General features: G+C 35.1%; 1 protein-coding gene across 5 annotated transcripts in view; it reads right to left on the minus strand.

Annotated features, from left to right (window-relative positions):
- Positions 1 to 24,280, minus strand: part of NCOA1 (nuclear receptor coactivator 1) — a 251,137-nt gene that overhangs the window by 94,050 nt on the left and 132,807 nt on the right. For all 5 annotated transcript variants that reach the window (XM_024764475.1, XM_024764480.1, XM_024764477.1 and 2 more), the window contains exons 3-5: positions 17,407 to 17,563; positions 4,235 to 4,340; positions 1,235 to 1,401 (exon numbers count right to left, since the gene is read on the minus strand). In XM_024764475.1, the coding sequence (XP_024620243.1) occupies positions 1,235 to 1,401; positions 4,235 to 4,323 (256 nt within the window). In that variant the 5' untranslated portion in view covers positions 4,324 to 4,340; positions 17,407 to 17,563. The remainder of the gene's footprint in view (positions 1 to 1,234; positions 1,402 to 4,234; positions 4,341 to 17,406; positions 17,564 to 24,280) is intronic.

Here is a 24,280-nt window from a genome sequence, read left to right on the forward strand (position 1 = left end):
GTTTCATAGATGAAATATCCTCCTTTTTGTCTCTGAGGGACTGGTTTGATGGCTTTACATTTTCTTTTGCTCCCTGCATTGTCTCTGCTTCCTCTGAGTTCCCTTTATTCTGTTCGTTTGCTTGATTTATTCTCTTTTATAAAAAGACTTTCTTCAAATATCTGGATTTTTATTCATATTAAAGAGTGAGGTACTAAAATCCTGACTGGAAGATGTGTGAAGTGTGGGGACAGCGCAAGGAGCTGATTTTTTCACTTGGGGGATCAATTCCAACTGTCAGTGTCTGTGTGTCTTTCCCTTTGGACTGCTCAATTGCCCCAGAGGAATCCTCCCATTTTCGGCTGCGGGAGTATGAGCCAGGCTGTCAGAGTTTCCAGATTGAGTAAGGAAGGTGCCATACAGCCTCTTGTTGGCTATTCCCTCTGCAGACCTACAATACCAGTTTTTCCTGTCTGCTAAATCAGTTGTCACTAGACTATCCACTCCTAAAATCTTAAAAGCCTGTCACCTCAACCATTTAAAACATACTGTTTGTTCATAGTCTTTTTACATTGCTGCTATTAATCTGAAGTTCTTTGGGGTCTATTCCTTCTGTTTGTTATTTGTGTTCTTACTCACTGTGGATTATTTCCTCCTATGTTATATAAGTTTATAGCACAAAATCTCCCTCAGAAGCACTTTTTCTTTGGGAACCTGACAGGGCGAGGTGTGGTTATGTTCCTTCAAAGGGCTTTGCCTTTGTTTCTGGTAGGCAATCCAGGAGTTGTGTGGTGTTGGGTCCCCAGTAAATATGAACAGTATAAATATGAACCATAAAAATAAATCAGGGTTTTCTCAGAGAAGGCTGTTTCCCCCACCCAGAGTCCAGGCAGAGACAAACTTATAACTCAGATGGAGGGACTTTCCTACCTCAGAGTTGCTGTCTTTCAACCCTATGCCAGAGCCTCAGGTCTGATACCACAACTTGTATCTCCTGACTTAATCCCCTATGATACTGGGTCTCATAACCTTTCAAGGCAACCAGTTCTCAAGCTAACTTAATAAGCCACTTTGTTGTAAAAGAAGGGTCTCAGATTCACATTCTAAAATAAATAGCATCTAAACAAAAATGTTCCTTTAATAAGATTACAAAATTGAATGCAATTTCTTAATGATAAAAAATAAAATCACATATTGTAAATGTCTTAATAACAAAGCACACAGTCACAGGGGTTTTTTTGTTCATTTTTTTTACCTTGTTCCATTCTCTTCATTAGCTGTATCTGATCGACTGTCTTCTTCAATATCTTGCATTTGTCTGGTTTTACACTCAAGCTGTCAATGTCACTGATGTTGGCAGACAATAACTCGGCTAGCTCTTCTAAATATTTATTTTCTTGCTCCCTGCGCCTCTTTTCAGTGCTGTTACACAAAGGAAATCCAGTTACTGTACTTTCTACCACCATATTTCCTTCTCTGATCAAGTATTTAATATTTATATATTTACAGAGATTCCTGTTTTTATCTAGAATATAAAACCAGATTTAGAAAACAATTTAAAATTGTTATCTAAAAAACAAATATTACAAAATACCAAGGTGCAGAAAACAATTCTAGCTAAAAAACATAAAGAGAATGACTGCCATCACAGATGTATTCCCTCAATGATGTATATACATTGAATATTTCAAATAAATACTAGATATCAAAAAGAAGCAGACAGTACATATACTAGTTGCATTTGAAATTATTAGGTGTTCCAAATAATAATTCCTTAAAATAGAAAATTTGAATTTTCAAATAAGTTTGTTGTAAATTAACCAGGCATACTACACCAGAGTTCAAATAAATTATAATTAGAAATCTGATAAAGTCTTGATTCTTATAATGTACTTAAAATTATAACCCCACACCCATCAGATTGGCAAAACGTTAAAGTGCGGAGACAAGAAAAAAGGCACTCTCAATGCTTATCATTTAAAGAACAATGTGATAATTACCCAGTTAACATAAAAATGTACACAGATCCTAAAGAAACTCTTACGTATAAAACAGGAGGTGTGTACGAGGATGTTCATGTTCACTGTAGTGCTGGCTGTAAGAATGAAAATTTGTAACAAAATGGTTGTTTACCCATAGGGAATGTCTATCTGTAGGGAAACATTTCTCAAATATGGTATATTCGTGTAATACAATATTTATCAAAAGTTAACAGAACTGAATAAATCTAGTTATCTTTATGTCTAAAGATCCATGCTGAAAAGTATATTACATAATACTATGTAATATATAAATTTAATAAACATTCTATATTGTTCAGATACTTATATATGCATAATCATTAAAAACAGATTGAAAGAATTAGAGACAAATCAATTTTGTCATTAATCATCTTACTACTTTTATTTAAACAAAACTGCAAATACGTGGTTTATATGTGGTGGGTATACATCGTTTCCTAGTCTCTATTCTTTTATAGGTTAAAAAATTTTCCCCAAATAAAAATTTAAAGTAAAATACAATAGTTTTATCTATTTATTCTTAAATTAAGAAGGACTGACATATATAGAAATAGACAAGAACATTAACTCTGACAACACAAACTGAATTGCATCTTGATATCAGCATTCCTCCTAGCTTCTGGACACTTACCTATGATTATGAGTACTTAGGTTATCATCGCTCAGTAACAGTTTTCTGAACTGATTAAGAGAAGTAGTCACTTTTCTTTCCCCAACCTGAAGCCCTGGCACTCTCCTGTAAAAATTCTTTCTTTGTCCCCCCATGAGAAAAAGCATGTAATCCAATGACAGAAGAGTCTTCTGCCGTTTTATGCGCTACATCAATGATTATCAGCTGGGGGCCATATTGCTTTCCCTGTCCCCAGGGATATTTGACAATGTCTGGAGCCATTTTTGGTTATCACAACTGGTAGGACATTTTGGTTATCATAACTGATATAAAGATGCTATTTGGCATCTAGTGTGTAGAAGCCAGGGATTCTACCAAACATCCTACAATATACAGGATAGCTTCCCACAGCACAGTATTATCTTGCCCACAATGTCAACAGTGTGGAGGCTGAGAAACCTTGCTCCAGATCCTTGAAGGTGAATGGAATAAAATTCCGACTCTTCTCTCAGGTAGGAAAGCTGCTGTTTTGATCTGATTGAGGTTCCTTCTCTATCTGGCATTTATTAGAGTCTCCTTAGCAATAATTCTCTTTTGCCTATTTGATGACCACATTCCTTATTAACACACAAATATTTAATTCCACAAATATTCATTCTTTAAAGTCCTGATATTAATAATTTTTTTCTTTGTTCCACTAATACCATAATATACTGAAATAGCAGTTAAAGATGTACAATGGATTCATTTATTCATTTGACAAATATTTTCTGTGTCCTTACTATATATAAGTTACACATTGTGCTAGGAACTAGGGATAAAATGGTGAGTAAGGACAAAGTTCTTACCAAATGGCAGCTTAGCCTGTAGTAGAGAAGCCAGGGAACCCATGAAATAAGCACACAAACTAATAAAAACCTGAAATTACAGATTATAGCTATAAAAAATACATATAAAATAGATACAAATAGGGGAGATTTGACCTAATAGTTAATGGAAGGAAGAGAAGGCTCCTTTTAAGAAAGTAATGACTAGGGCTTCCCTGGTGGCACAGTGGTTAAGAATCCCCTGCCAATGCAGGGGACAAGGGCTCGAGCCCCAGTCCGGGAAGATCCCACATGCCACGGAGCAACTAAGCCCGTGAGCCACATCTACTGAGCCTGCACTCTAGAGCCCGCGAGCCACAACTACTGAGCCCGCGTGATACAACTACTGAAGCCTGTGCGCCTAGAGCCCATGCTCTGCAACAAGGGAAGCCACCACAATGAGAAGCCTGCGTACCTCAACAAAGAGTAGCCCCCGCTCACTGCAACTAGAGAGAGCCTGCGTGCAGCAATAAAGACCCAATGCAGCCCAAAATAAATAAATTAAAAAAAAAAAAGAAAGTAATGAGTAAACTGGTATTTGGAGAATGCATAGGTGTTGACTACAGGAAATCTAGAGGGAGCAAGCTGGATGAGGGAGCAGCATGTGTAAAGGCCCTGGGGAAGGAAGAGAACATGGTAAGTATGAGGGACTCAGAGAAGGCTGGTAAACTTGGAGTAGATGAAGCAAAAGCTCTAAAGTGACTGAAAATGATAAAGCAGCTCTGCCAGAAACAGACTAAGAAAAAGAGTGTTCCTACCTTGATGCCAGTGTGTCACATGGCGATCCTTTTCTCTTATGTGAGTCTGGGTTAGCAGGGTCAGATGAACTGTCCCCAAGGCCACTCATGTTGAAAAACTTCACACCTAAAACGGAAGGAAAACAATAAGAAATCTACCCTAATGAACTTTCCAACTCTATGGGAACAGGAAGCTCCCTTGTGTTAGAATATATCTAAATACTGTGGTTTCTCAATGAATAATTACAGCCATCATAAAAGCATCCACATTTATATAAAAGCACAGGAATCATCAGCTATTTAGTGTTTCTACACTTTCTTTTCTATACCTGTAAAATAAAATTAGTCATCCTTCATAAAATCATAGAGCTCAATTAGGATGAAAATATTGTTAGAATAATTAAATAGACAATGAGATTTTTTTAAAGAGAAAAAACCACTTCATATGTAAATGTAAAAACTGTGTACCTGAGAGATTCTTTTTTATATTTATTTTAGATTATTTTGAAAAGGACTTAAAACAACTTTTACTCATAAGGTTTGGGATTTTATATTGCTAGGAAAAGAAATAATACATATATGATTAAAATTAAAGCGATGAATTAGATTTGGATTTTGTATTGTACTTACCAACTTTGAATTCCATACTCCTAACCTTTTGCTTATGCAGTCAGGCGACAAAGATCAAATGTTTAGTCTACGTTAGGATCTTGTTATAGATGCCAGAGAACACAAAGTCATTTCCCCTAGCATGCCAGCCAGGTCTCTCTCTTACATGTTGTGCCAGTCAGTGGCTGTGCTTAAAGATCCCTCCTGATCTGTCCCTATCAACCACTATTCTCTACAGAATCTCTAACGAAACTTGGAAGCTTATCTCTGGCCTTAGACTCATCACTACCACTTAGATTTTACTAATGTCAAACAACACACCTCTCATTCTCTTCCATTCCATCTACCCTTGTAAAAGGAGAGGAGATTCTTGTTAAATGGGAAAAACCTTTAACTTTTCCTTAAATTCTAAAATGATTAAATAAATACAGTGCTGCATGTTAGCAGCCATGCTTGTAAAGTTGAGATCCATAAAAATTTCTCACATGACTTTAATATGTTGAAATAGATCCTTTTTCTCTAGTCCTAAAACTTCCTCTGTCTCCAGCTCTTTCTCAGTACCAAAGATTGTCATATCCCCTTTTCAATATAAAAATAATACCTAGAACTCTAATCATGACTTTATTATTCCATGTAACCAAAAAAGCACATTTCTAATTTCTCCATATTAGACGTGCAGGTCATGAAAATTTCCAACTCCTAGGATCGCAATTATTTTTTACTCTTCTCTTTTGCTCCTCATTTTGTATCGATATCCATGTCCTGTCAATTCTTCATTAACAGGAGATCTTACAGTGTCCCCTCCTTCTTCATTCTCAGATACAGTTATGATCCTTATTTGGAAGCAAATACCTCATTCTAGATTCCTGCAAGATCCTTCTATCTTGTTTCTCAATTCCAGTCACTCTCACTTCTAATGTGTCCTATAAACAGCAGCAAAACCATTCCTGCTCAAATGGCATTTTCAAGATATCACTTCCCTGATAAAGAATCAGCTTGATTTCCCTACTGCAGCATGGTGGTTAAAACACATATAGATGGGCGTTAGGGTCAGAAAGGCCCTGCTTAATCATTACCTGCCTGTTCCTGGGCAAAGTGCTTAATCTCCTTAAATCTCCTATTTCTTCATCTGTAACATAAGGATAATACCTATACTTACCCACTTTAGATTTGTTGTGAGGACTGAATGAACAGTGCATGTAACGAGTGCACTGCAGGTTCCTAGAGAATGTTGGTTATTGTTATTATCTCCCCTTTAGACTAAGAGCTCCATGAGGGGAGTAGTGTTCACTCAGTGGATAACTCATCCCGTTCTTCCTCATCGATAAATACAATGGACACTTTTCATTCCTTCACTCATTAATGCTCAATAAATGCTAACTTATTACTATTATTTTATTGGACTGCTTGGAGCAGCATCTGAAACTGTTTCCTTCTGAAAACATTGTCATCCATTGACTTCTGTGATCCTATGCTTCCTTCATTTACTTAACGAATAAATCAAGCATCTATCATGTCTCAGGCACTGTGATAGGAGCTGAGCAAAATCACAGACCGCAAAATAGAGGTTCCTGCCCTCACGGAGTGGGAGACATAAACAAATAAAACACAAAATTAATATGTAATTTTCTTATAGTGATAAAATCATAAAGGAAAAGAATAGGGTTCATGGAGAAAAACAATAGAGGAGACCTAATTTTAATTGGGCGATCAACTGAGGCTTCTCTGAAGAAGTGATGTTTAAGCCACAGCCTGAGAGATTAATAGAATTAGTGTGTTTTTCTACTTTCCTTATTCTCAGTACTTTTTGCCCAATTCTTCGGGGTTAGATTTCCTCATGGTTCTAATGTCCTATGCCTCCTTTCCCCTCATACTATACATTATTCTGCGGTGATATCACTCACTCAACATGGTTTCAAAGAAAAAAAATCTCTAAACCAATTACTCTGAATCTCCATCTCTAGCCAGATCTCCTGGGCCTCAGACACATAACCCCACTCCTTGCCAGATAACTCTATGCAGAGGTCACATAGGCACTTCAAATTCATCTTTCCAAATGAACTTAACATCTCCTCCTCACGCAATTTTTTTTCTCTCAGTTGGTACACTGGAGTCATTTTACCCTCTTCTCTCATACTCCACATGCAAGCAAACAGTAAGATGTGTCGATTTTTATTTCCTAAATATTTCCAAAATCCACACCTTTCTTATAGTCTCCTCTCACCTGTTGCTAAACTATTAAAAACATCATAGTTTTTATGGTGGTCTCCCTGAGCCACCGAAGTAGGCTATCAAAAACATGTTTGATCATGTCAATCTCTTGCTTAAAACCCTTCCCTAAATCCTCACTGCCCAAAGGATAACATTCAACATAATATACAAAGTTTGCATCAGTTCCCATCTATTGTGTGTCCATTATAGAATTTGGTGAATGAGTGATTAAATGTTTGTCCAATCAAGTTTAGCCCAACCTATATAAACAATATATAAACAGACTATATATATTATATACTACATACAGTCCCTATATACACATATAGATTATATATGTTAATTTTAGTTTCAACACTAAGGAAAGACTTTAAAAATAAAATCCTTGATACTATCCCATCTTCGCAGCAAAGGTAAACATGAGTCAGAAACTTTAAATTGATCTCAATGTGGGTAGCCCAAGTTAACCCAGCAAAAAGTATTTATTGAGCTCCTACTATATGCCAGCTTCTGTTCTAGGTAGTGGGAGTACAACTGTGCATGAAACATTAAAAAATCACTGTCCTCATAGAGTTTCATTCTATTGTGAGGGAGAGAGAAGCAAAATTAAAAAGTAATGTATAGAGTATATTAGAAGGTGCTAAGTATTATGGAGGAAAACAAGGCAAAAACAGAGGCTTAGTTTTGTGGAAGGAGAGGGGCAGCAATTTTAAGTAAAGTAGTTAGGAAGGGCCTCACTGACAAGGTGAGACATGAGCAAAGACTTGAAGGAGGTGAGGAAGAGAGAATGACATCTGGAAGAAGAGTGCTCCTGGCAGAGGAAGGGCCATACACTTTAGCTTTACTCTGAGTGAATTAGCCAATCACTGGAGGATTAAGAACAGAAGAATGACAAGGTCTGATTTTCATTCTAAGGCTTCCTCCATGAACGATAAGCACAATCTTTCTGATCTCAGTAATTTGGCATCTAAATAAGTTTCCAGCTGCCAAATGGACATTTCCATTTGGATATCCCACGTCACCTCAAATTCAACACGTATGAAACATGATGGGCTTTTAAGTTCCAGATTTCTATTACTGACACATAAATGAGATGAACTGCACTATGGATTAATGTCATCATAGAAAAACATTTATTAAACCTCTTGTCAGGGGGAGAGGAAGGCTCTATATGACAAGGAAAATAATTACAATTTAAGGTGGACAGCCTCAATGCAAAGGTCAATATGCCAGACTTGCCACCACAACCAAAAAGATGTTGAAAGACCCAACAATGGCTTTGTTAGCATCCATTCTCAAATACAAAACTAGAAAAATCAGCTAAGTGATATATTACTATAATGAGTAAGACTGCTACTTTCTTCTCCTATGGAGAGTCATAGAAACATAAACGAGATTAACCAGATACCACAGAAGTAAAGAAGCCACTTAATTTTATTTTTACTTAGAAATAAAATATAAATATATTTCAAAGTTTATTAAAACAAAAAATGAAATTATGTGATAAATTCATAATAATAAAGAAGCATCAATGCTAAATTTTTCAACAAAAGTAGAAATAAAAGAGAGAAGAAAATGATGAACAGGAAAGAAAACGAAAGATAAGACTTTAGAGTTCGCTAAAATCCAAAAGAAAAGAGTTAACTAACTCCTACTTAATGCTCAGCTTTACTTAGCTGCCAGTCTTCCCTGCCTCCTAAGACATTAGGTTACACCTATCTAAGAACTTACCCATCTGAATTCTATTGGCTCTCAAAATACTGCTGGGCATATATTTCTTATGATAATATGCTATAAAATTATAATTCTCTTGTTTGTCTCCTCTTCTAGATTGTGAACTCAAAAACAGTTACTAGATCTTTTCATTGTATATCCAATATGTAACATAATGTCTAAAAGATATAGAAGCTAAAATAGGTGATAAATTAAGTGATTAAGTTATTTTATTAATATGACATTTAAATTTTTTAAATAATATTTAAGGTTTTTTATAATTAAGTATTTTCTGGAATCTTTCAAAATGTTTTGGAATTCTTTTCTAAAATTGAGAAATTGAGTTTTCTTTAAATCCTTGTTCTCCTGTTTTCAATGGAAAAAAAAAAAAACCACCACCACCTTCTTGGCCTAGAAATTTGAGAACATCTCTTCTAATTCTGAAAAGGTTAAGATCTATTTTGGAGAAACCTCCTACTATATTTCACAGTACGACAGAGACACAAAAATATGTTGCATTTACACAACTGTAAACATAAGCAATACAATCTCACAGTTTGGATAATTTTGAGCAACAAATAAATCTGGATTTCAAATGAGATTCCCCAGACTATGCTAAGTCAGACTACTGGTTGAAGACTGACATCTGCTAAATTTATCTGAAATTCTGGGGTTGAGGAGACATCAGACAACAATTCAACAGCAATTCAATATCTGGCTTACCAAAATAAGAGCCAATAGTAAGAAGCTATGAGAAAGTCACCAACAATTTGCTGATGATATGATTCTGGTATTACCTGCTTTCTATTTACAAAACACAATAAACAGATAGTGGAATGCAAAACCTCTGATGAGTGAAAACTTTTACAGCTATTCTATTTGTGGAATGGCTTTATATTTGGCAGTAAGGGAACTTAAACAAGGTTCATTAAGAAAAGAAATGTTGGTTTCAGGAAGCCAATTTACATATCACCTTTAAAAAAAAGAGGTTAGGTTTCTAAGTAAAAGTATGCTGTTGATTTAAAAAGAGTTGCTAAGTTATACACAATCTCATGCACTCTCTAGAGAGCAGTTTTTGGAACTAGAAACCACATCTACCTCTGTTCAAATGGACCAGACTAAACCAAATAGGTTGGGCTGAAGAAATAGGTCAGTGCTTTATATTTCAGTTGAATTATAGATTTCTACATAAGAAATTTGTCACTCACCTCCCAGATTTGGCTGAGGACTGCATCATTTGAAAAATAAGTAACAGTTAGTTAATAAACAACTCTAATAATATACTTGAAAATGCTAGCAAGCAATTAGCACAGAGAAGCACAGACATGAGAGGGACACTCTGAGAGTTAAACCTCCCCAAGTTGATAATATCACACAGGAAAAATCGTGACAAATAAAGAGCTCCTGCACTGGGTAACTGCCATAAAGGATGTTTCTCAGACTGGAGTCCGACACCTAGGGTTCTCTAAAAAAAAGTTTTCAATTTTGTCTTTTCACTTCAGTGACAGTTGAATTCTTTCTCATGTGATAAGAAAGGATGGGGACTTTAGGATTTCTATTGCCCTTTTTATGGTTAAATAATTTCCCATTGTTTGGATATACCACATTTTGTTTATGTATTCATCAAATGATGGCCACTTAGGTTTCCCATTACTGGGGCTATTTAACAACAATGCTGCTATGAACATTTATGTGCAAATTTTTGTACGAACCTGTTTCAATTCTCTTGGGTATGAAACTACTAGGTCATACTGTAACTCTCTAAATTTTTGAGGAATTGCCAAACTGTCTTCCACAGTGGCTGTACCATCTTAAATTCTCACCATCAAATGTACAAGTGTTCCAATTTTTCCACATCCTCACCAAAAATTGGTATTTTCTGTTTTTTATTGGTAAGTCATAAGAGTTCTTTATATTCATGTCTAGATCCTTATCAGATATATGATTTGCAAATATTTTCTCCCATTCTGTGGATTATCTTTTCACTTTCTTTATAGTAACTTCTGATGAACAAGAGTTCTTAATTTTGATGAAATCCAACTCATCTACTATTTCATCTTTGTTTAGTAAGTACAACATCTGGGCTTCTTAAGACAGTTTCTACTGACTGCTATCTTTCCTGTGTATGGGCCATACTTTTTCTGTTTCTTTGTATGCCTCCAATTTTTTTGTTAAAAAACATATTTTATTCTATTTATTTTATTTTTAAAAATATTTTATTATTTTTTATTTATTTATTTTTGGCTGCGTTGGGTCTTCATTGCTGCGCGTGGGCTTTCTCTAGTTGCGGTGAGCGGGGGCTGCTCTTCGTTGTGGTGCACAGGCTCCTCACTGTGGTGGCTTATCTTGTTGCGGAGCACGGGATCTAGGCGTGTGGGCCCCAGTAGTTGTGGCACACAGGCTCAGTAGTTGTGTCACACGGGCTTAGTTGCTCCACAGCACGTGAAATCTTCCCAGACCAGGGCTCGAACCCGTGTCCCCTGCATTGGCAGGCGGATTCTTAACCACTGCACCACCAGGGAAGCCCAAAAAACAGATATTTTAGAGCTAATGACTGAACAAGGATTTCCTTAAACATCTGGAAGCAAAAATTCTCTCTGAACCCACAAAGCAGGAACCAAAACTCAGATCGTGGTTATCCCTGGCCCAGAGAAGAGTCCCTGCCACATAAGCCTCTGCAATAAACATGTCCATATCTTAACTGTTATGGCCAGGAATAAAAAGCAAAAGCAAAGAAACAGATTCAAAGCAATGAGTTCTTAAAAACAGACGTCATTTTATCTTATTTCATTGATTCTATAAAATATGAGATTTTTTTAAAGTGCTTTTTGTAAAAGAAAATCCTGTGCAAACTCTTTTTAATTTATTACACTAATAATAAAGACATTATCGAGGACTTGGCAACTTAACTTCTAAAAGTATATAATATTTGAAACAATGTATTTAATAAATTTATGTTTACTACTAAAAGTTTATTCTACAGATCAAGAGACAATGCTTCTTTTTTCTGCATTATTTTTTTCTAAATGGAAAGAATAATTTGGAAAAAGGGTTAAAAAGTATTCTTTCTTTTCTATTAGCAAATATATAGGAAGAAGAAAACCAAATAAGTTTTAAACCCCAAAGTTTAAATTCCTCATATTGACTTTATTTAAAATTTAATTTTTTAAGGTAAGAAATACACATATATGCATTTGCCTTGTTAAAATACTCCTATTTAGGAAAAACAGTCAGCATATGAAACATGTTTATGGCAGCTATTGTATTAAAACAGTTTGGCAAAAATATCCTCAACATTTCCTTATAAATCTACAAAGCTAGATGATTCCAGTTATTTTAAAATGACATTGGGTTATTGTAGATATACTGTACATGTCTTCCAAAAATCAGTTCTACATTGTTCTAACGTGAAAAATATGTTGGTATTAAAAAAAAGATTAAAATCAGTCTTCCTGACTATAGCTATCTTTAACTATAAACAACAAAATAAGTATTTGATATTTACTTGCATGTTCACAGAGAACAGTTTATAGTAATCTAGCAAAAAGGTAACAGCCTTAAAAAAAGAAAATGATGGACATAGAGACAAAAATGTCAATCTCTGTCTTTTTCCACGAACTTCACCCTCTTTCACAGATTTAGATACTAATGAGCAGAGAAACAGCTAAAGCAGGGGCCAGACGAGACTGAAGATCAACATTAGACATAGATAATCCACAGATGATTATCCAAGACCAAATAACCACATTTACTATATAAAATTACTCCAATATCTAAAATAAAGAATTAAGCCCCTGATCAGAAGTGGTTCAATTTTTCTCAAACATTTCAGAAACTCACTTTAAAATACAGAGTTAAATGTACATATATAAACCAACAAAAGAAAAAAAAATCATATTGAAATTTGATTTCTAAAGTTATAAGGTGGCAGTAATACCAAAATAATAGAGCTGCATGGGTCAAAATAATCTGCCAAAATAATGGAGTTGTATTTTGAGGGCATTAGCAAATGATCGAGTCAAGTTAAACCTTCACTTAATTTCAGGATCATCTCCCCAGCAGGAGGGGAAGGGACATAAATTAATTCACAATACAACTCTAGCTACAATCTTCATTGCTCACATTTACAGAAAGGAGATGCATTTTTAAAAGCCCAGCTTTAAACCTAAGTCATCTTACTTGATTCATTTATATTTGGTAAAAACTTTATTGATACCCATTGAAAAAATGAAAAAAAAAAAAAATCCCCAAGCATCTCAGGTGAATAGCTGGTTAAACAGCATCAGTATCTCCTCAATAAAATACTAATTTATCTAGCTATACCCCTTCCAGTGTAATACCCAACTAAAGACTAACTCTAAACAAGTGAAACTTAAATTTCACTTTCCAGTGTTCTCAATAAAATAATAACTATGAAAATCATTCTTATAAATTTTAAACTGGAGACTCAGACTTATAAAATTTCAGAAGAGGGACCCTAACAATTGTCATCTCATACAGTGCTTCTCGACTTTTTGACTATAGACTACTTAGCACATACAAAATGCCTGTCCTGCCTATTTCCACTTTTACAGTATAAAGTTAGTAGTAAAAAAGAATTTGAGAGAAACAAAATAATAAAAAGGTTCACAGAAAAACGTAGGCCCATTAATATGTATTCAATTAAAGGATATGACAATGTAATAATATATATTGTGTGTTTATGTATCTCACATATATGAACTCATTGATTCCTCACAACTGCCCTATGAAGTGTGTATTATTATTATCTCCACTTTACAGAATCACTGACTGAGTTCAATGGTTTTATCTTACTAATAGAGAACCTATGGGCTGATGATGACAACAATGATGATGACTAACACTTTTATAGGATTTACTATGTGCCATTCTAAGCATCTAACATAGTATTTACTTATAAACCTTACTAATTCATTTACTCATAAGATATGAGGTATGTAGTATTATAATCCATTTTAGAGATGAGGAAACCAAGGCACAGAGAGGTTACTTAATCTGCCCAACATCTTAAGTAGCAGAAGTAGAAATCAAATTACCAATTCTTAGGTAATTTGGTTCCAGAATCTGGCTATGTTTTAACTTATATAACTAACCTATATAACCTAACCTTACATACTGATGAGTAGAAAAGTCAACAACAGAGTCTAAATTTTGCTTTTACCTCTACACTAAAATGCTTCTTCATTAGGAAAGTCTTCAGAAAAGTTGACATTAAGTTATACCACATCTAAAAATCCTGGGTGGTTATTTACAAAGTTCTCAAACACATGAACAGAGAATCTTTCTAACTCTTCACCCAAACATCACATAGAAATAAATAAAATTAATCATATACCTTATCCTGACTTATCTTCTATGGTCATTACAAATAAAACCAATTATTTCTTATAAGATGTGATTCACCTTAAAATGTAAATGTACTATTCCTTCAAAATCTAAAGTTCTGCCTTTAATTTGTCCAAAAGTTTATAAATCTTGGATTCTAAGATTATATGTATACATAGGCACACATACATAAAATTCCTTTCAATAACATCCAAATCATCTTTAGGAATCTACCTTCTGGAATTTTGGGATCCTACCATGTTTTAACAGACTTTCTCCTGAAAAAAATCTTCATGGGCTTCATTCTACCGGGTAAGATTCTCAGTAACAAAACCATGAATCTCCAAAGTCCCATATCATAGTCTCTTTAGAAAGGAACATAGATGGAGACAGACAAGCTCAAAATGAGTGCCACTGTACAAAACAGCTGGCCTATACTTTTTCAAAATGTCAATATCATGGAAGACAAAGAAAAAAAGGTGTAAACTATTCCAGGTTAAAGGAACCAAAGAGATGTGACAATTATGCAATGTATGATTCTGGATTAGACAACTGACCAAACTGTAATATAGACCATATATTAGATAATAATAATGAAAATGTTAAGCTTCCTGAATTTGATTATTATATTGTGGTTAAGTAGGAGACATTAGGAGTAAAAGATCATAAATGTCTACAACTTACTCTCAACTGTGATTCATCATCATCATAGTGGTGATGGAGGGGGAGGGGCAGGAGAAGTAGTAGTAAATACATACAGAGAGAGAAAGCAAATGTAACAAAATGTTTACAACTGGTGAAACTGGGCAATGGGCACATAGGTGTGCAATCTACAAATCTTGCAGCTATTTGGTATGTTTAAAGTTGGTCTGAATAAATGTTAAGGAGAAATATAAAAGATAAAAACTTTCATTGTGACATGAAGAAAACATGACTTTCTCAGAGTCACTCACTGAACAATGAGTTAAAGAAAAAGACACCCAGCCCAGAGTTCAATCACTAGATTATTCTATTTTCTCTCCCTTTCTCTTTCATAAAGTCGAGGTATGAACATTTCTGTCTAAAAACTCTTAAAGAGAGGACTCTCCTACATGACTAAAATTTCTCTTAATTATAATATATCCTACTCTGCAAAACTTTTTTCTTAATAATCAGAATGCTTATTAACTTCTCTCTCCTTATTGAGAATCAACAGTCTGATTTCAAACAACAGAAAATTTAAGTTAATAAATACAATGTATCACCAGTTAATAAAAGCCATAAATCTGGAGCATGTTCGTTCCGGAAACCAATGAGGTTTTAAAGAGAGAGGTAGTAGGATCAAATGAGTATCTTCTCAAATCATGCTGCACCACCAGTCCTTGCTTTAAAGTTCTCTGCCAATTCATAGTCTTGCCTCCGTTTCCCAAATTCATTATTTATTCCAAACATAGGCATTGGTTGTCAGCCAACCAAATTTAATTGCCTTTAACTTCTATGATTGCTAAACCCCACCCTCCAAATTGACAGCGATCACCCTCCAGGGTGACAACTGTCTCCTCCTTTAAAAGTGGGTGGGTGGGCTTCCCTGGTGGCTCAGTGGTTAAGAATCCACCTGCCAATGCAGGGCACAGGGGCTCGAGCCCTGGTCCGGGAAGATCCCACATGCTGTGGAGCAACTAAGCCCGTGTGCCACAACTACTAAGCCTGCACTCTAGAGCCTGCAAGCCACAGCTACTGGGCCCACGTGCCACAGCTACTGAAGCCTGCATATATATTCTAGAGCCCGTGCTCTGCAACAAAGAGTAGCCCCCACTTGCTGCAAGTAGAGAAAGCCTGGGCGCAGCAACAAAGACCCAACACAGCTAAAAATAAATAAATAAATAAATTTATTTTTTTTTTAAAAGTGGGTGGGTGTGCAATGAGTCAGAGATGAGGGGGGTTTACTGGGATACTGATATTGTTCTACTTCTTAACCTGGATGGCATTTACACAAATACATTCAGTACATGATAACTCAAGAGTTATACCCTTAGGGCTTCCCTGGTGGCACAGTGGTTAAGAATCTGCCTGCTAATACAGGGGACACGGGTTCGAGCCCTGGTCCGGGAAGATCCCACATGCCGTGGAGCAACTAAGTCCATGTGCCACAACTACTGAGCCTGCACTCTAGAGCATGCGAGCCACAACTATTGAGCCCTTGTGCCACAACTACTGAAGCCCACACACCTAGAGTCAGTGCTCCACAACAAGAGAAGCCACCGCGATGAGAAGCACATGCACCATAACAAAGAGTAGTCCCTGCTCCCTGCAACTAGAGAAAGCCCGCGTGCAGCAACAAAGACCCAACGCAGCCAGAAGTAAAATTAATTAAAAGAGTTATACCCTTAAAATGTATGATTTTTATTTATATATGTTATAATTCAATTAAAACTTCCTGCTGGAAGTCTTCCCCTTACTTGGTTTACCAGTTTCTGATTACTCTTCAACTTTCTAGTCTCGGCTTGGTGCATGTTTATTTTTCTCACTGTAGGCTGCTATGACCACTGTCATGTTCATGGATACACTAGTTCTATTCCTTCAGTTAGCTCACAAACTCTTAGAAAACAACAATGTAAAACTGCTCAAATGTACAGAATGGATGCTAGATGTAAATAGATTTAATGACTGGATTATAATAGAAATGGAGATATGGGGATATATGTATATGTATAGTTGAATCACTTTGTTATAAAGCAGAAACTAACACACCATTGTAAAGCAATTATACTGCAATAAAGATGTTTAAAAAAAAATGTATAGACCAAATCTGCGGATGGTTCAGTAAAGTTTTTCCCCTGCCATTTAAAAAAATTTTTATATTGGAATATAGTTGATTTACAATGTTGTTAGTTTTAGGTGTACAGCAAAGTGAATCAGTTATACATATACATATATACATTCTTTTTTGTTTTTTAGATTCTTTTCCCATATAGGCCATTACAGAGTATCGAGTAGAGTTCCCTGTGCAATACGGCAAGTTCTTATTAGTTATCTATTTTATATATAGTAGTGTGTGCTGCCATTTTTAATTCAGTAAGGACTTGAGGGTTTCATAGTGAGATACTGATCTGAACCAGTATTAATTTCAATGTGCATTACAGTGGTTTACAAAGTATCATCTATAACTTTTCTAACATCTTCATTTAGGAATGTCAGCACATATTTTAGAATAACCTTGAAGCTTCTCAGATCAAAGACATATTTCCATAAAAAATAAGAGTCAACAAGTAATCATTTTCACACCATACTTTTGCAGAAACAAAGCTCTTTAAAAACAGAGCTACAATTCCTACCTGGGAGACTTCTTTGTTCATAGTGAGTCCTCAGAACATATATGGTCAAATCTGGTGCTCCAGAGAGTAGCTTCCAATGGAATGGGGGAAAGGTATTTTCCAGAGATGGCTCAAGTCTCTTCACTCTTACCTCTTCTAAGGCCAATTATGCAAACAACTAAAACAAAGGAGAAGAAAAAAATAAAAGCAGAAGGGAGGTTAGACTGTCATTTTATTCTCTAAGAAATAATAAAGGTCAGAAATGCTCGGTTAAAAAAAAGAAAATACAACTTTTCAGGCCAAATGGAAAAACACTTCCAAAAGACAATGGATGGAGATCTGATTTTACAACTGAAGTCCTTCTGGTACCTGAATATATATTCTTATTTAAGACTGCTGCTTGAGTAATACATAATTGCATTCTGCCCTTAATCTCCTGACAGGTCCATTTATATGTCTTTTAAAATATTTTTCTGGCTGCATTTGTATGTTTATCTTTCTTTTTACCTATAAATTCTGATTTTTAATGTTTTCAGTTTGCATTTAATTCCTTCTTTCATTTCTGTAATACTTCTCACTATGTATTAAAGTTACTATGATACTTAACTTTCAAATTTTTTATTGAAAAAGTTTACAAAAATTTTATATTCCTAATACCTAAAAATAAAATTCATTGAGCTCTGGTTCCAGTAAAGATGAACTATCTTGTATTGGACTAACTTGCCCACAGATAACGATGATTAACTCTGGACAAAATAAAAATTACTCAAAGACACTGAAAAGTGACTAAAAGCAGGCAGAAACATAGGGAATTTGATCACTGAAAGAAAGGAATCATACTGAATAAGATCTATACTTATAAGACTTTCCCTTAAGAGAACTCTTCCCAGTATACCCCTTAAGTACTACTGGGAGGCTAGACCTAAGGGAGAAAACCACTGTCTCACTGGCTTGAGGCATTAGAGAATGTAGTTCAGAGCTGACAGGATGCTAGATAATAGGAGGAGAAAACCATGGTAGGAAGGGCAGTACAGTAAGGGGGTGGGGGACCTTAATTCTGTATGCAAATTTTCCTCAAATCCTTGGTTGATCCAAATACCCCTATATAACCATACCACAAATGAGATTCCCTTTTGCTGTTTATAATCATACACTCCTCACTCCCTTCTTCTTAACTCCTAGCAACTACTTATCTGCCCTCTATTTTTATAATTTTGTCACTTTGAGAATATTACAAAGATTGAATCAAATAGTATGGAAACATTTTGTACTGGCTTTTTTCACTCAGTATAATGCCCTTGAGATCCATCCAACATGTTGCATATACAAATAGTTTGTTGCTTTTTATTGCTCCATGGTTTGAAGGTACCACAGTTTCTTTTTCACCATTCCCTGTTGAAGTACGTTTGGGTTGTTTTCAATTTGGGGCTATTATGAATAAAGCTGCTATAAATATTTGTGTACAGGTTTCTGTGTGAATATAAGTTTTCATGTCTCTAGGATAAACACCCAGAAATGGGGACTTCCCTGGTGGTCCAGTGGTAAAGAACCCCCCTTCTTATTCAGGGAACACAGATTTGATCCTTAGTCAGGGAACTAAGATCCCACATGCTGCAGGGCAACTACTAGTTGCACCGCAACTACTGAGCCTGCGCGCTCTGGAGCCCGAGTGCCACAACTAGAAAGCCTGTGTGCCGCAACTAAGACCCGATGCAACCAAATAAATAAGTAAATAAACAAACAGACACCCATAAATGCAACTGGATTGTACAGTAAGTGTATATTTACCAGCCAGTAATTTAGTTGTCTACTAGAACAAAAATCAATACTCTTCAGAAAAAGATAATCCACAATATTATCTACAATACCCAGTATACAATAAAAAATTACTAAACATGCAAATAAGCTAGAAATTGTAACTCAAGATCAGGAAAAAAAAGGGGGGGGTCAATAGGAACCATAAGATGATTAGTTGAAATTAACTGATAATGATGTTAAAGCAGTTATTATGAGTATGATCAGGATGTTATAATAATAAGTGAACAGATGAGAAATACTTGTAGCAAATGGAAACTATAAAATAGAAGTAAATGAAAATTCAAGAACTAGTTCAACATGGAAATTTTAAAATTCACTGGACAAGCTTAATAGAAGATTTGAGATGGCAACAAAAACAAGTCGGTGAACTTGAAGTCAAAACAATACCCAATATGTAGACTGGACAACTGAAAAAAATTAAAATCAAAAGTTGACTTTTTGAAAAGATAAAAAAATGATTAATACTTGAGCAAGAATGATCAAGAAAAATGAAAGACAACACAAATTACCAATGTCAGAAATGGACAGCTATCACTTCATGTCCTACAAATATAATGTTCTAAACCACATAATGCAAATCAATTCAGTAACTGCGATGAAGTGAAAAATTCCTTGAAAAATATAAATTATTAAAACCACAAAAATGAACAGAATGTTATCTACTAAAGAAATTAATTTGTAATTAAGACAAAACAATACTCCAGGCCTAGATGGCTTCACTGGTGGGTTCTATGAAACATTTAAAGAAGTAATAATAACAACTGTGCACACTTCCCAGAAAATAAAAGGCAGATACACCCCAATTGTCTTACTAGGCCAGCAAAACCCTAACACCAAACTTGCCAAAGATATTACTAGAAAAGAAAATCAGTTTCATGAATGTAGACACAAAATAGCAAATTAAATCCAGCAATATATAAGGATGATACGCCATTAACAGAATAAAAAGCATATAAATATCTCAATAGGTACAGAAAAACATCTGACAAAATTCAGCACCCATTCATGATAAAATTCTCAGCAAGCTAAAAATTAAAGGTAACTCCTTCAATCTGATAAGGAGGATCCATGAAAAACCTACAGCTAGTATTCTGTACAATGGTGAAATACTGGGAATTCTCCTAATATTGGGAACAAGGCAAGAATGTTCACTCTAACCACTTCTCTTCATTATTGTAATAGATGTACTGGAGGTCCTACTCAGTGCAATAAGTCAAGAAAAACAAACAGAAGGAAGCTTAGAAAGGAAGAACTAAAATTGTCTTTATTCAATTAAAAAATGTCGGTACATAAATCTAAGGAATCTGAAAAATGATTACTAGAATTAATAAGTGATTTGACAAAGCTGTAAGACACAAGGTGAGTATACAAAAATCAACTGTGTTTCTATATAACCATGGTAAACAATTGGAAGTGCAAAACAATTTATAATAGCATCAAAAAACATAAAATACTTAGGAATTAATTTAACAAAATATAGGTAAGACCTATACACTTAAAATTATAAAACATTTCTGAAATTAAAAAAGACTAAAAAAAAAGAGTGACTGAATATTTTCATGGGTTCACTGAGACTCAATAGCATTAAGATGTAAATTCTCCCCCAAATTAATTCATATAATACTCAAAAATAAAATTAGTGGTTCACTTTTTACATATCTAGTGCATTTTACAATCAATGAATATAAATCTTTTTTATTTTATTTTATAATATATTTATAATGTGGGTTTTCTGATGCTTGTTTTAGGCTTTTCCTTTTAAAATAAAGACTACGTTTTCTCTACATCATGATTCCCCCCAATGCTGAATTCCGCATTAAAGTGGCATGTCTATCTAATGTTAGAAAATTGGATGATCCTATGACCTGGATCCAAAAGTGCTTACCTATTATAGTCCCTCTAAATTAAACAGAGTGCTTTTTGTATTTTCAAGATTTTCTTTCCCTTTTTCCTTGATTTAAACCCACAATTCAAAAACTCAAAAAAAACTTGGACTAGCTCTTCATAATGACATAGTTTAAACTATCAAAGAAAGGAATTTATAGTTAGGTTAGCCCAACTTACATTATATTTAGTTGGGTTGTTCTCACTGTATAATATCTAGTTTATTTGCATTTGTAATCAACTGAAGTCCCTAAGACATTTCTTGGGTGATAAGATTCCTCCTAATTAATACTTTGTGTTCTTTCATCTGTGAAGCACTATATCTTTGAATTTGTTCCTAGGTAAATTTGCTTAAGAATTGGTAAGTAGTAACTGACTATGGCAAAGATGGCATTGTTCATTTAGTCAACCACAAACCCAGGTTCTGTCATTTTCTGACTTTCAAGGAAGAGCACTACTCAAAAATCATTTGTGTAGTTAAGGCTACAGGTATAATCTTTGTGAAATAATGCCACTCTCTTCTATAAAACCTAAGAGTTTTTACAGGTACTTTTTCAAAGTCAGGCAGTAACTGAAGCCAGATGGATCCTGCTAATGATTTAGGGGGTCCTGATGATTCAAGGCCAAACGGGAATACAGGAATGATGCTGAGGGGGAGGCTGAAAATAGTCACTCAGGGACTGCATGAAGACAGAAAAGCACAAGATAAATCCGTATTCCAAAAAGATATGTAGACAATGAGAAGTGAAAAATATGGGGCTTCCCTGGTGGCGCAGTGGTTGAGAGTCTGCCTGCCAATGCAGGGGACATGGGTTCGTGCCCCGGTCCGGGAAGATCCCACATGCCGCGGAGCAGCTGGGTCCGTGAGCCATGGCCGCTGAGCCTGCACATCCGGAACCTCTGCTCCGCAGCGGGAGAGGCCACAACAGTGAGAGGCCCGCGTACCGCAAAAAAAAAAAGAAAATCAAGAGACAGGTGATACACAGAGAACCAAAGAAGACAGGAGGAATACGAAGAAATAGGGAGAAAAAGAAAGCAGTGCTGATGATCTGATGTTTGGCATTATGAGATCAGTAAGCGCACTATTCTTAAAATATATCTCCTAGTATTTATTATGTATTATCTGTGCTATCCAGAGCTCAGTATTTTAAGTCTTTTCTCACACCCCCTCACCTCCAGGAACCCAAAGCAGGAGACCTCATATGGATGGTACAAACTCCTAGGAGATCCTCATGCCTGGAGGCTTCCCATTACTTGTTCCAATTCTCTCCTCATGGGTAAGGCCTTTCTGTCTTCATTATCTGCTTCCAGTTCTGGCACAAATGCTGGCTAATGCAGCACCTCAATTCCTTTAATTTATTAAATTATTCAGTTTATTAACCTCTTATATTCAATCTGATTTAAGAATCAGACGAGGAAGCAAGGTGAAAGAAGAGTACCTATAGCACTTACATAGAAAGAGTAAAAAAGGAAATCTATCAAACATTCCTCCTTTGTTATTTTGGAGTTAGGCAGAGGTACAGGGTCAGAATTTTTAAATATATAGAGAAACAGGACAAAGGAGTATCTATGGATCTACTACCAATAAGTAGTAACAGTAAACATTTTTGATATATTTATTTTCTTTTTAAAGAAATGAAGTATTACCAATAAATCAAAAGGCCCCACACTCACACAAAGCCCACTCTTTTCACTCCGCCGCCTTTTGATAGAGATAACCATCATCATGAATTCAGTATATATCCTCTGGTCAATTTTTTAATATCCATCCATAAACAATGTACACTGATGTTTTATGCTTTAAAATATACATGTTTAAACTGTACATATTCTGCATTTTGCTGATTTCATGCATTATATTGTTTTGGAGCTCTATCCCTGCTGAGGTGTGTGTGTGTTTCATTCATATGTACATGTGAATATACCACATCTCAGCCCAGTCATTCATGTATTTAAGTTGTCTAAATTTTCATTATTATAAATAATGCCTCAATGAATGTTCTTGTACATGGCTTCTCTTTCATATTTTCATATGCACATGTGCAAGAATTTCTAATGGTAATATCCAGAAGTGGAATTTCTGAGTTGTCGTATTTGCATATCTTCTGCTCTACTCACCATTTGTCAAATTGATTGCCCAAATGATTGTTTCACATTCCCACTAGCAGTGTGTAAGAGAACCATTTGCACCCATATTCTTTCCAACACTTGACATTGTCAGACTTTATTTTTTAACCAGTCTAACAGATGAAAATGGGATCTCATTTCAATTTGCATTTCCCTGAATATTATAGAGACTGAGCAACACAGCTGGCTATTTGGATATCCTATTATTTCAACTGGTGTTAGTCTCTTTTCATCCATTATACTGGGTACTCAATAGGTACTTTGTCTCAGTTCTGGGAAATTTTCTTGGATTATACTATCTATTCTTTTCTTTCCCTTCATTTATTCTGTTCTCTCTTTGGAACTCCTAATAATAGGAAGTTGACCCTCCTAGACCCTTCTTTTTATTTTCTTTTATAATCTGTTTATCATTTCTTTGCCTCTTTACTTTACTTTCTAAAAAATTGTCCTCAACTCATTACCCAAACCTCTATTGAGTTTTTTTTCTGCTATATATTCTTAATTTATAAGAATTCTTCATTCTCCGAATGTTCTTTCTAAAATACCCTATTTCTGCTTTACAGATGTAGCATCCCAACTTTCTGCAGCTGTTTTATACACACACATATGATATGTATGTATGTGTATATATGGTATATGCATATATGTACATCTATATACAGCTGGATGTGTACATATATGTATGTGTGCATATACATAAAATTTTCTCGGCTGCATAGTCTATTTTCTCCAAGTTGTTTGTATTTTCTATTTGTTTATTTTCATTCCTGCTAGTCATAGTAGATGCTTTCCTTAGATGCCTGATGGTATTTATTTAGTTGTTTGGATATAAAAAGTTTACTGAAAGCTCTAATCATGTACATGGGGCTACTGACTGTGACGTTCACTATACGGCAATCTGGCCAGGCCCTCTGTTAGGGCACAAATACTGATATGAGAAACCTGGTTCCCATTATCTACCACTTAGTTACTTATTAGTTCAATACCTGTATACATATAAAGTAGTTTCAGAATTGTTAACCTGTACCCCTGTAAGAAACAATTTTACCAACTAGAGTACAGTTCC

This window comes from Neophocaena asiaeorientalis, unplaced genomic scaffold, assembly GCF_003031525.2.
Source record: "Neophocaena asiaeorientalis asiaeorientalis breed wild unplaced genomic scaffold, Neophocaena_asiaeorientalis_V1.1 scaffold345, whole genome shotgun sequence".
In the NCBI taxonomy this organism is placed as follows: Eukaryota; Metazoa; Chordata; class Mammalia; order Artiodactyla; family Phocoenidae; genus Neophocaena; species Neophocaena asiaeorientalis.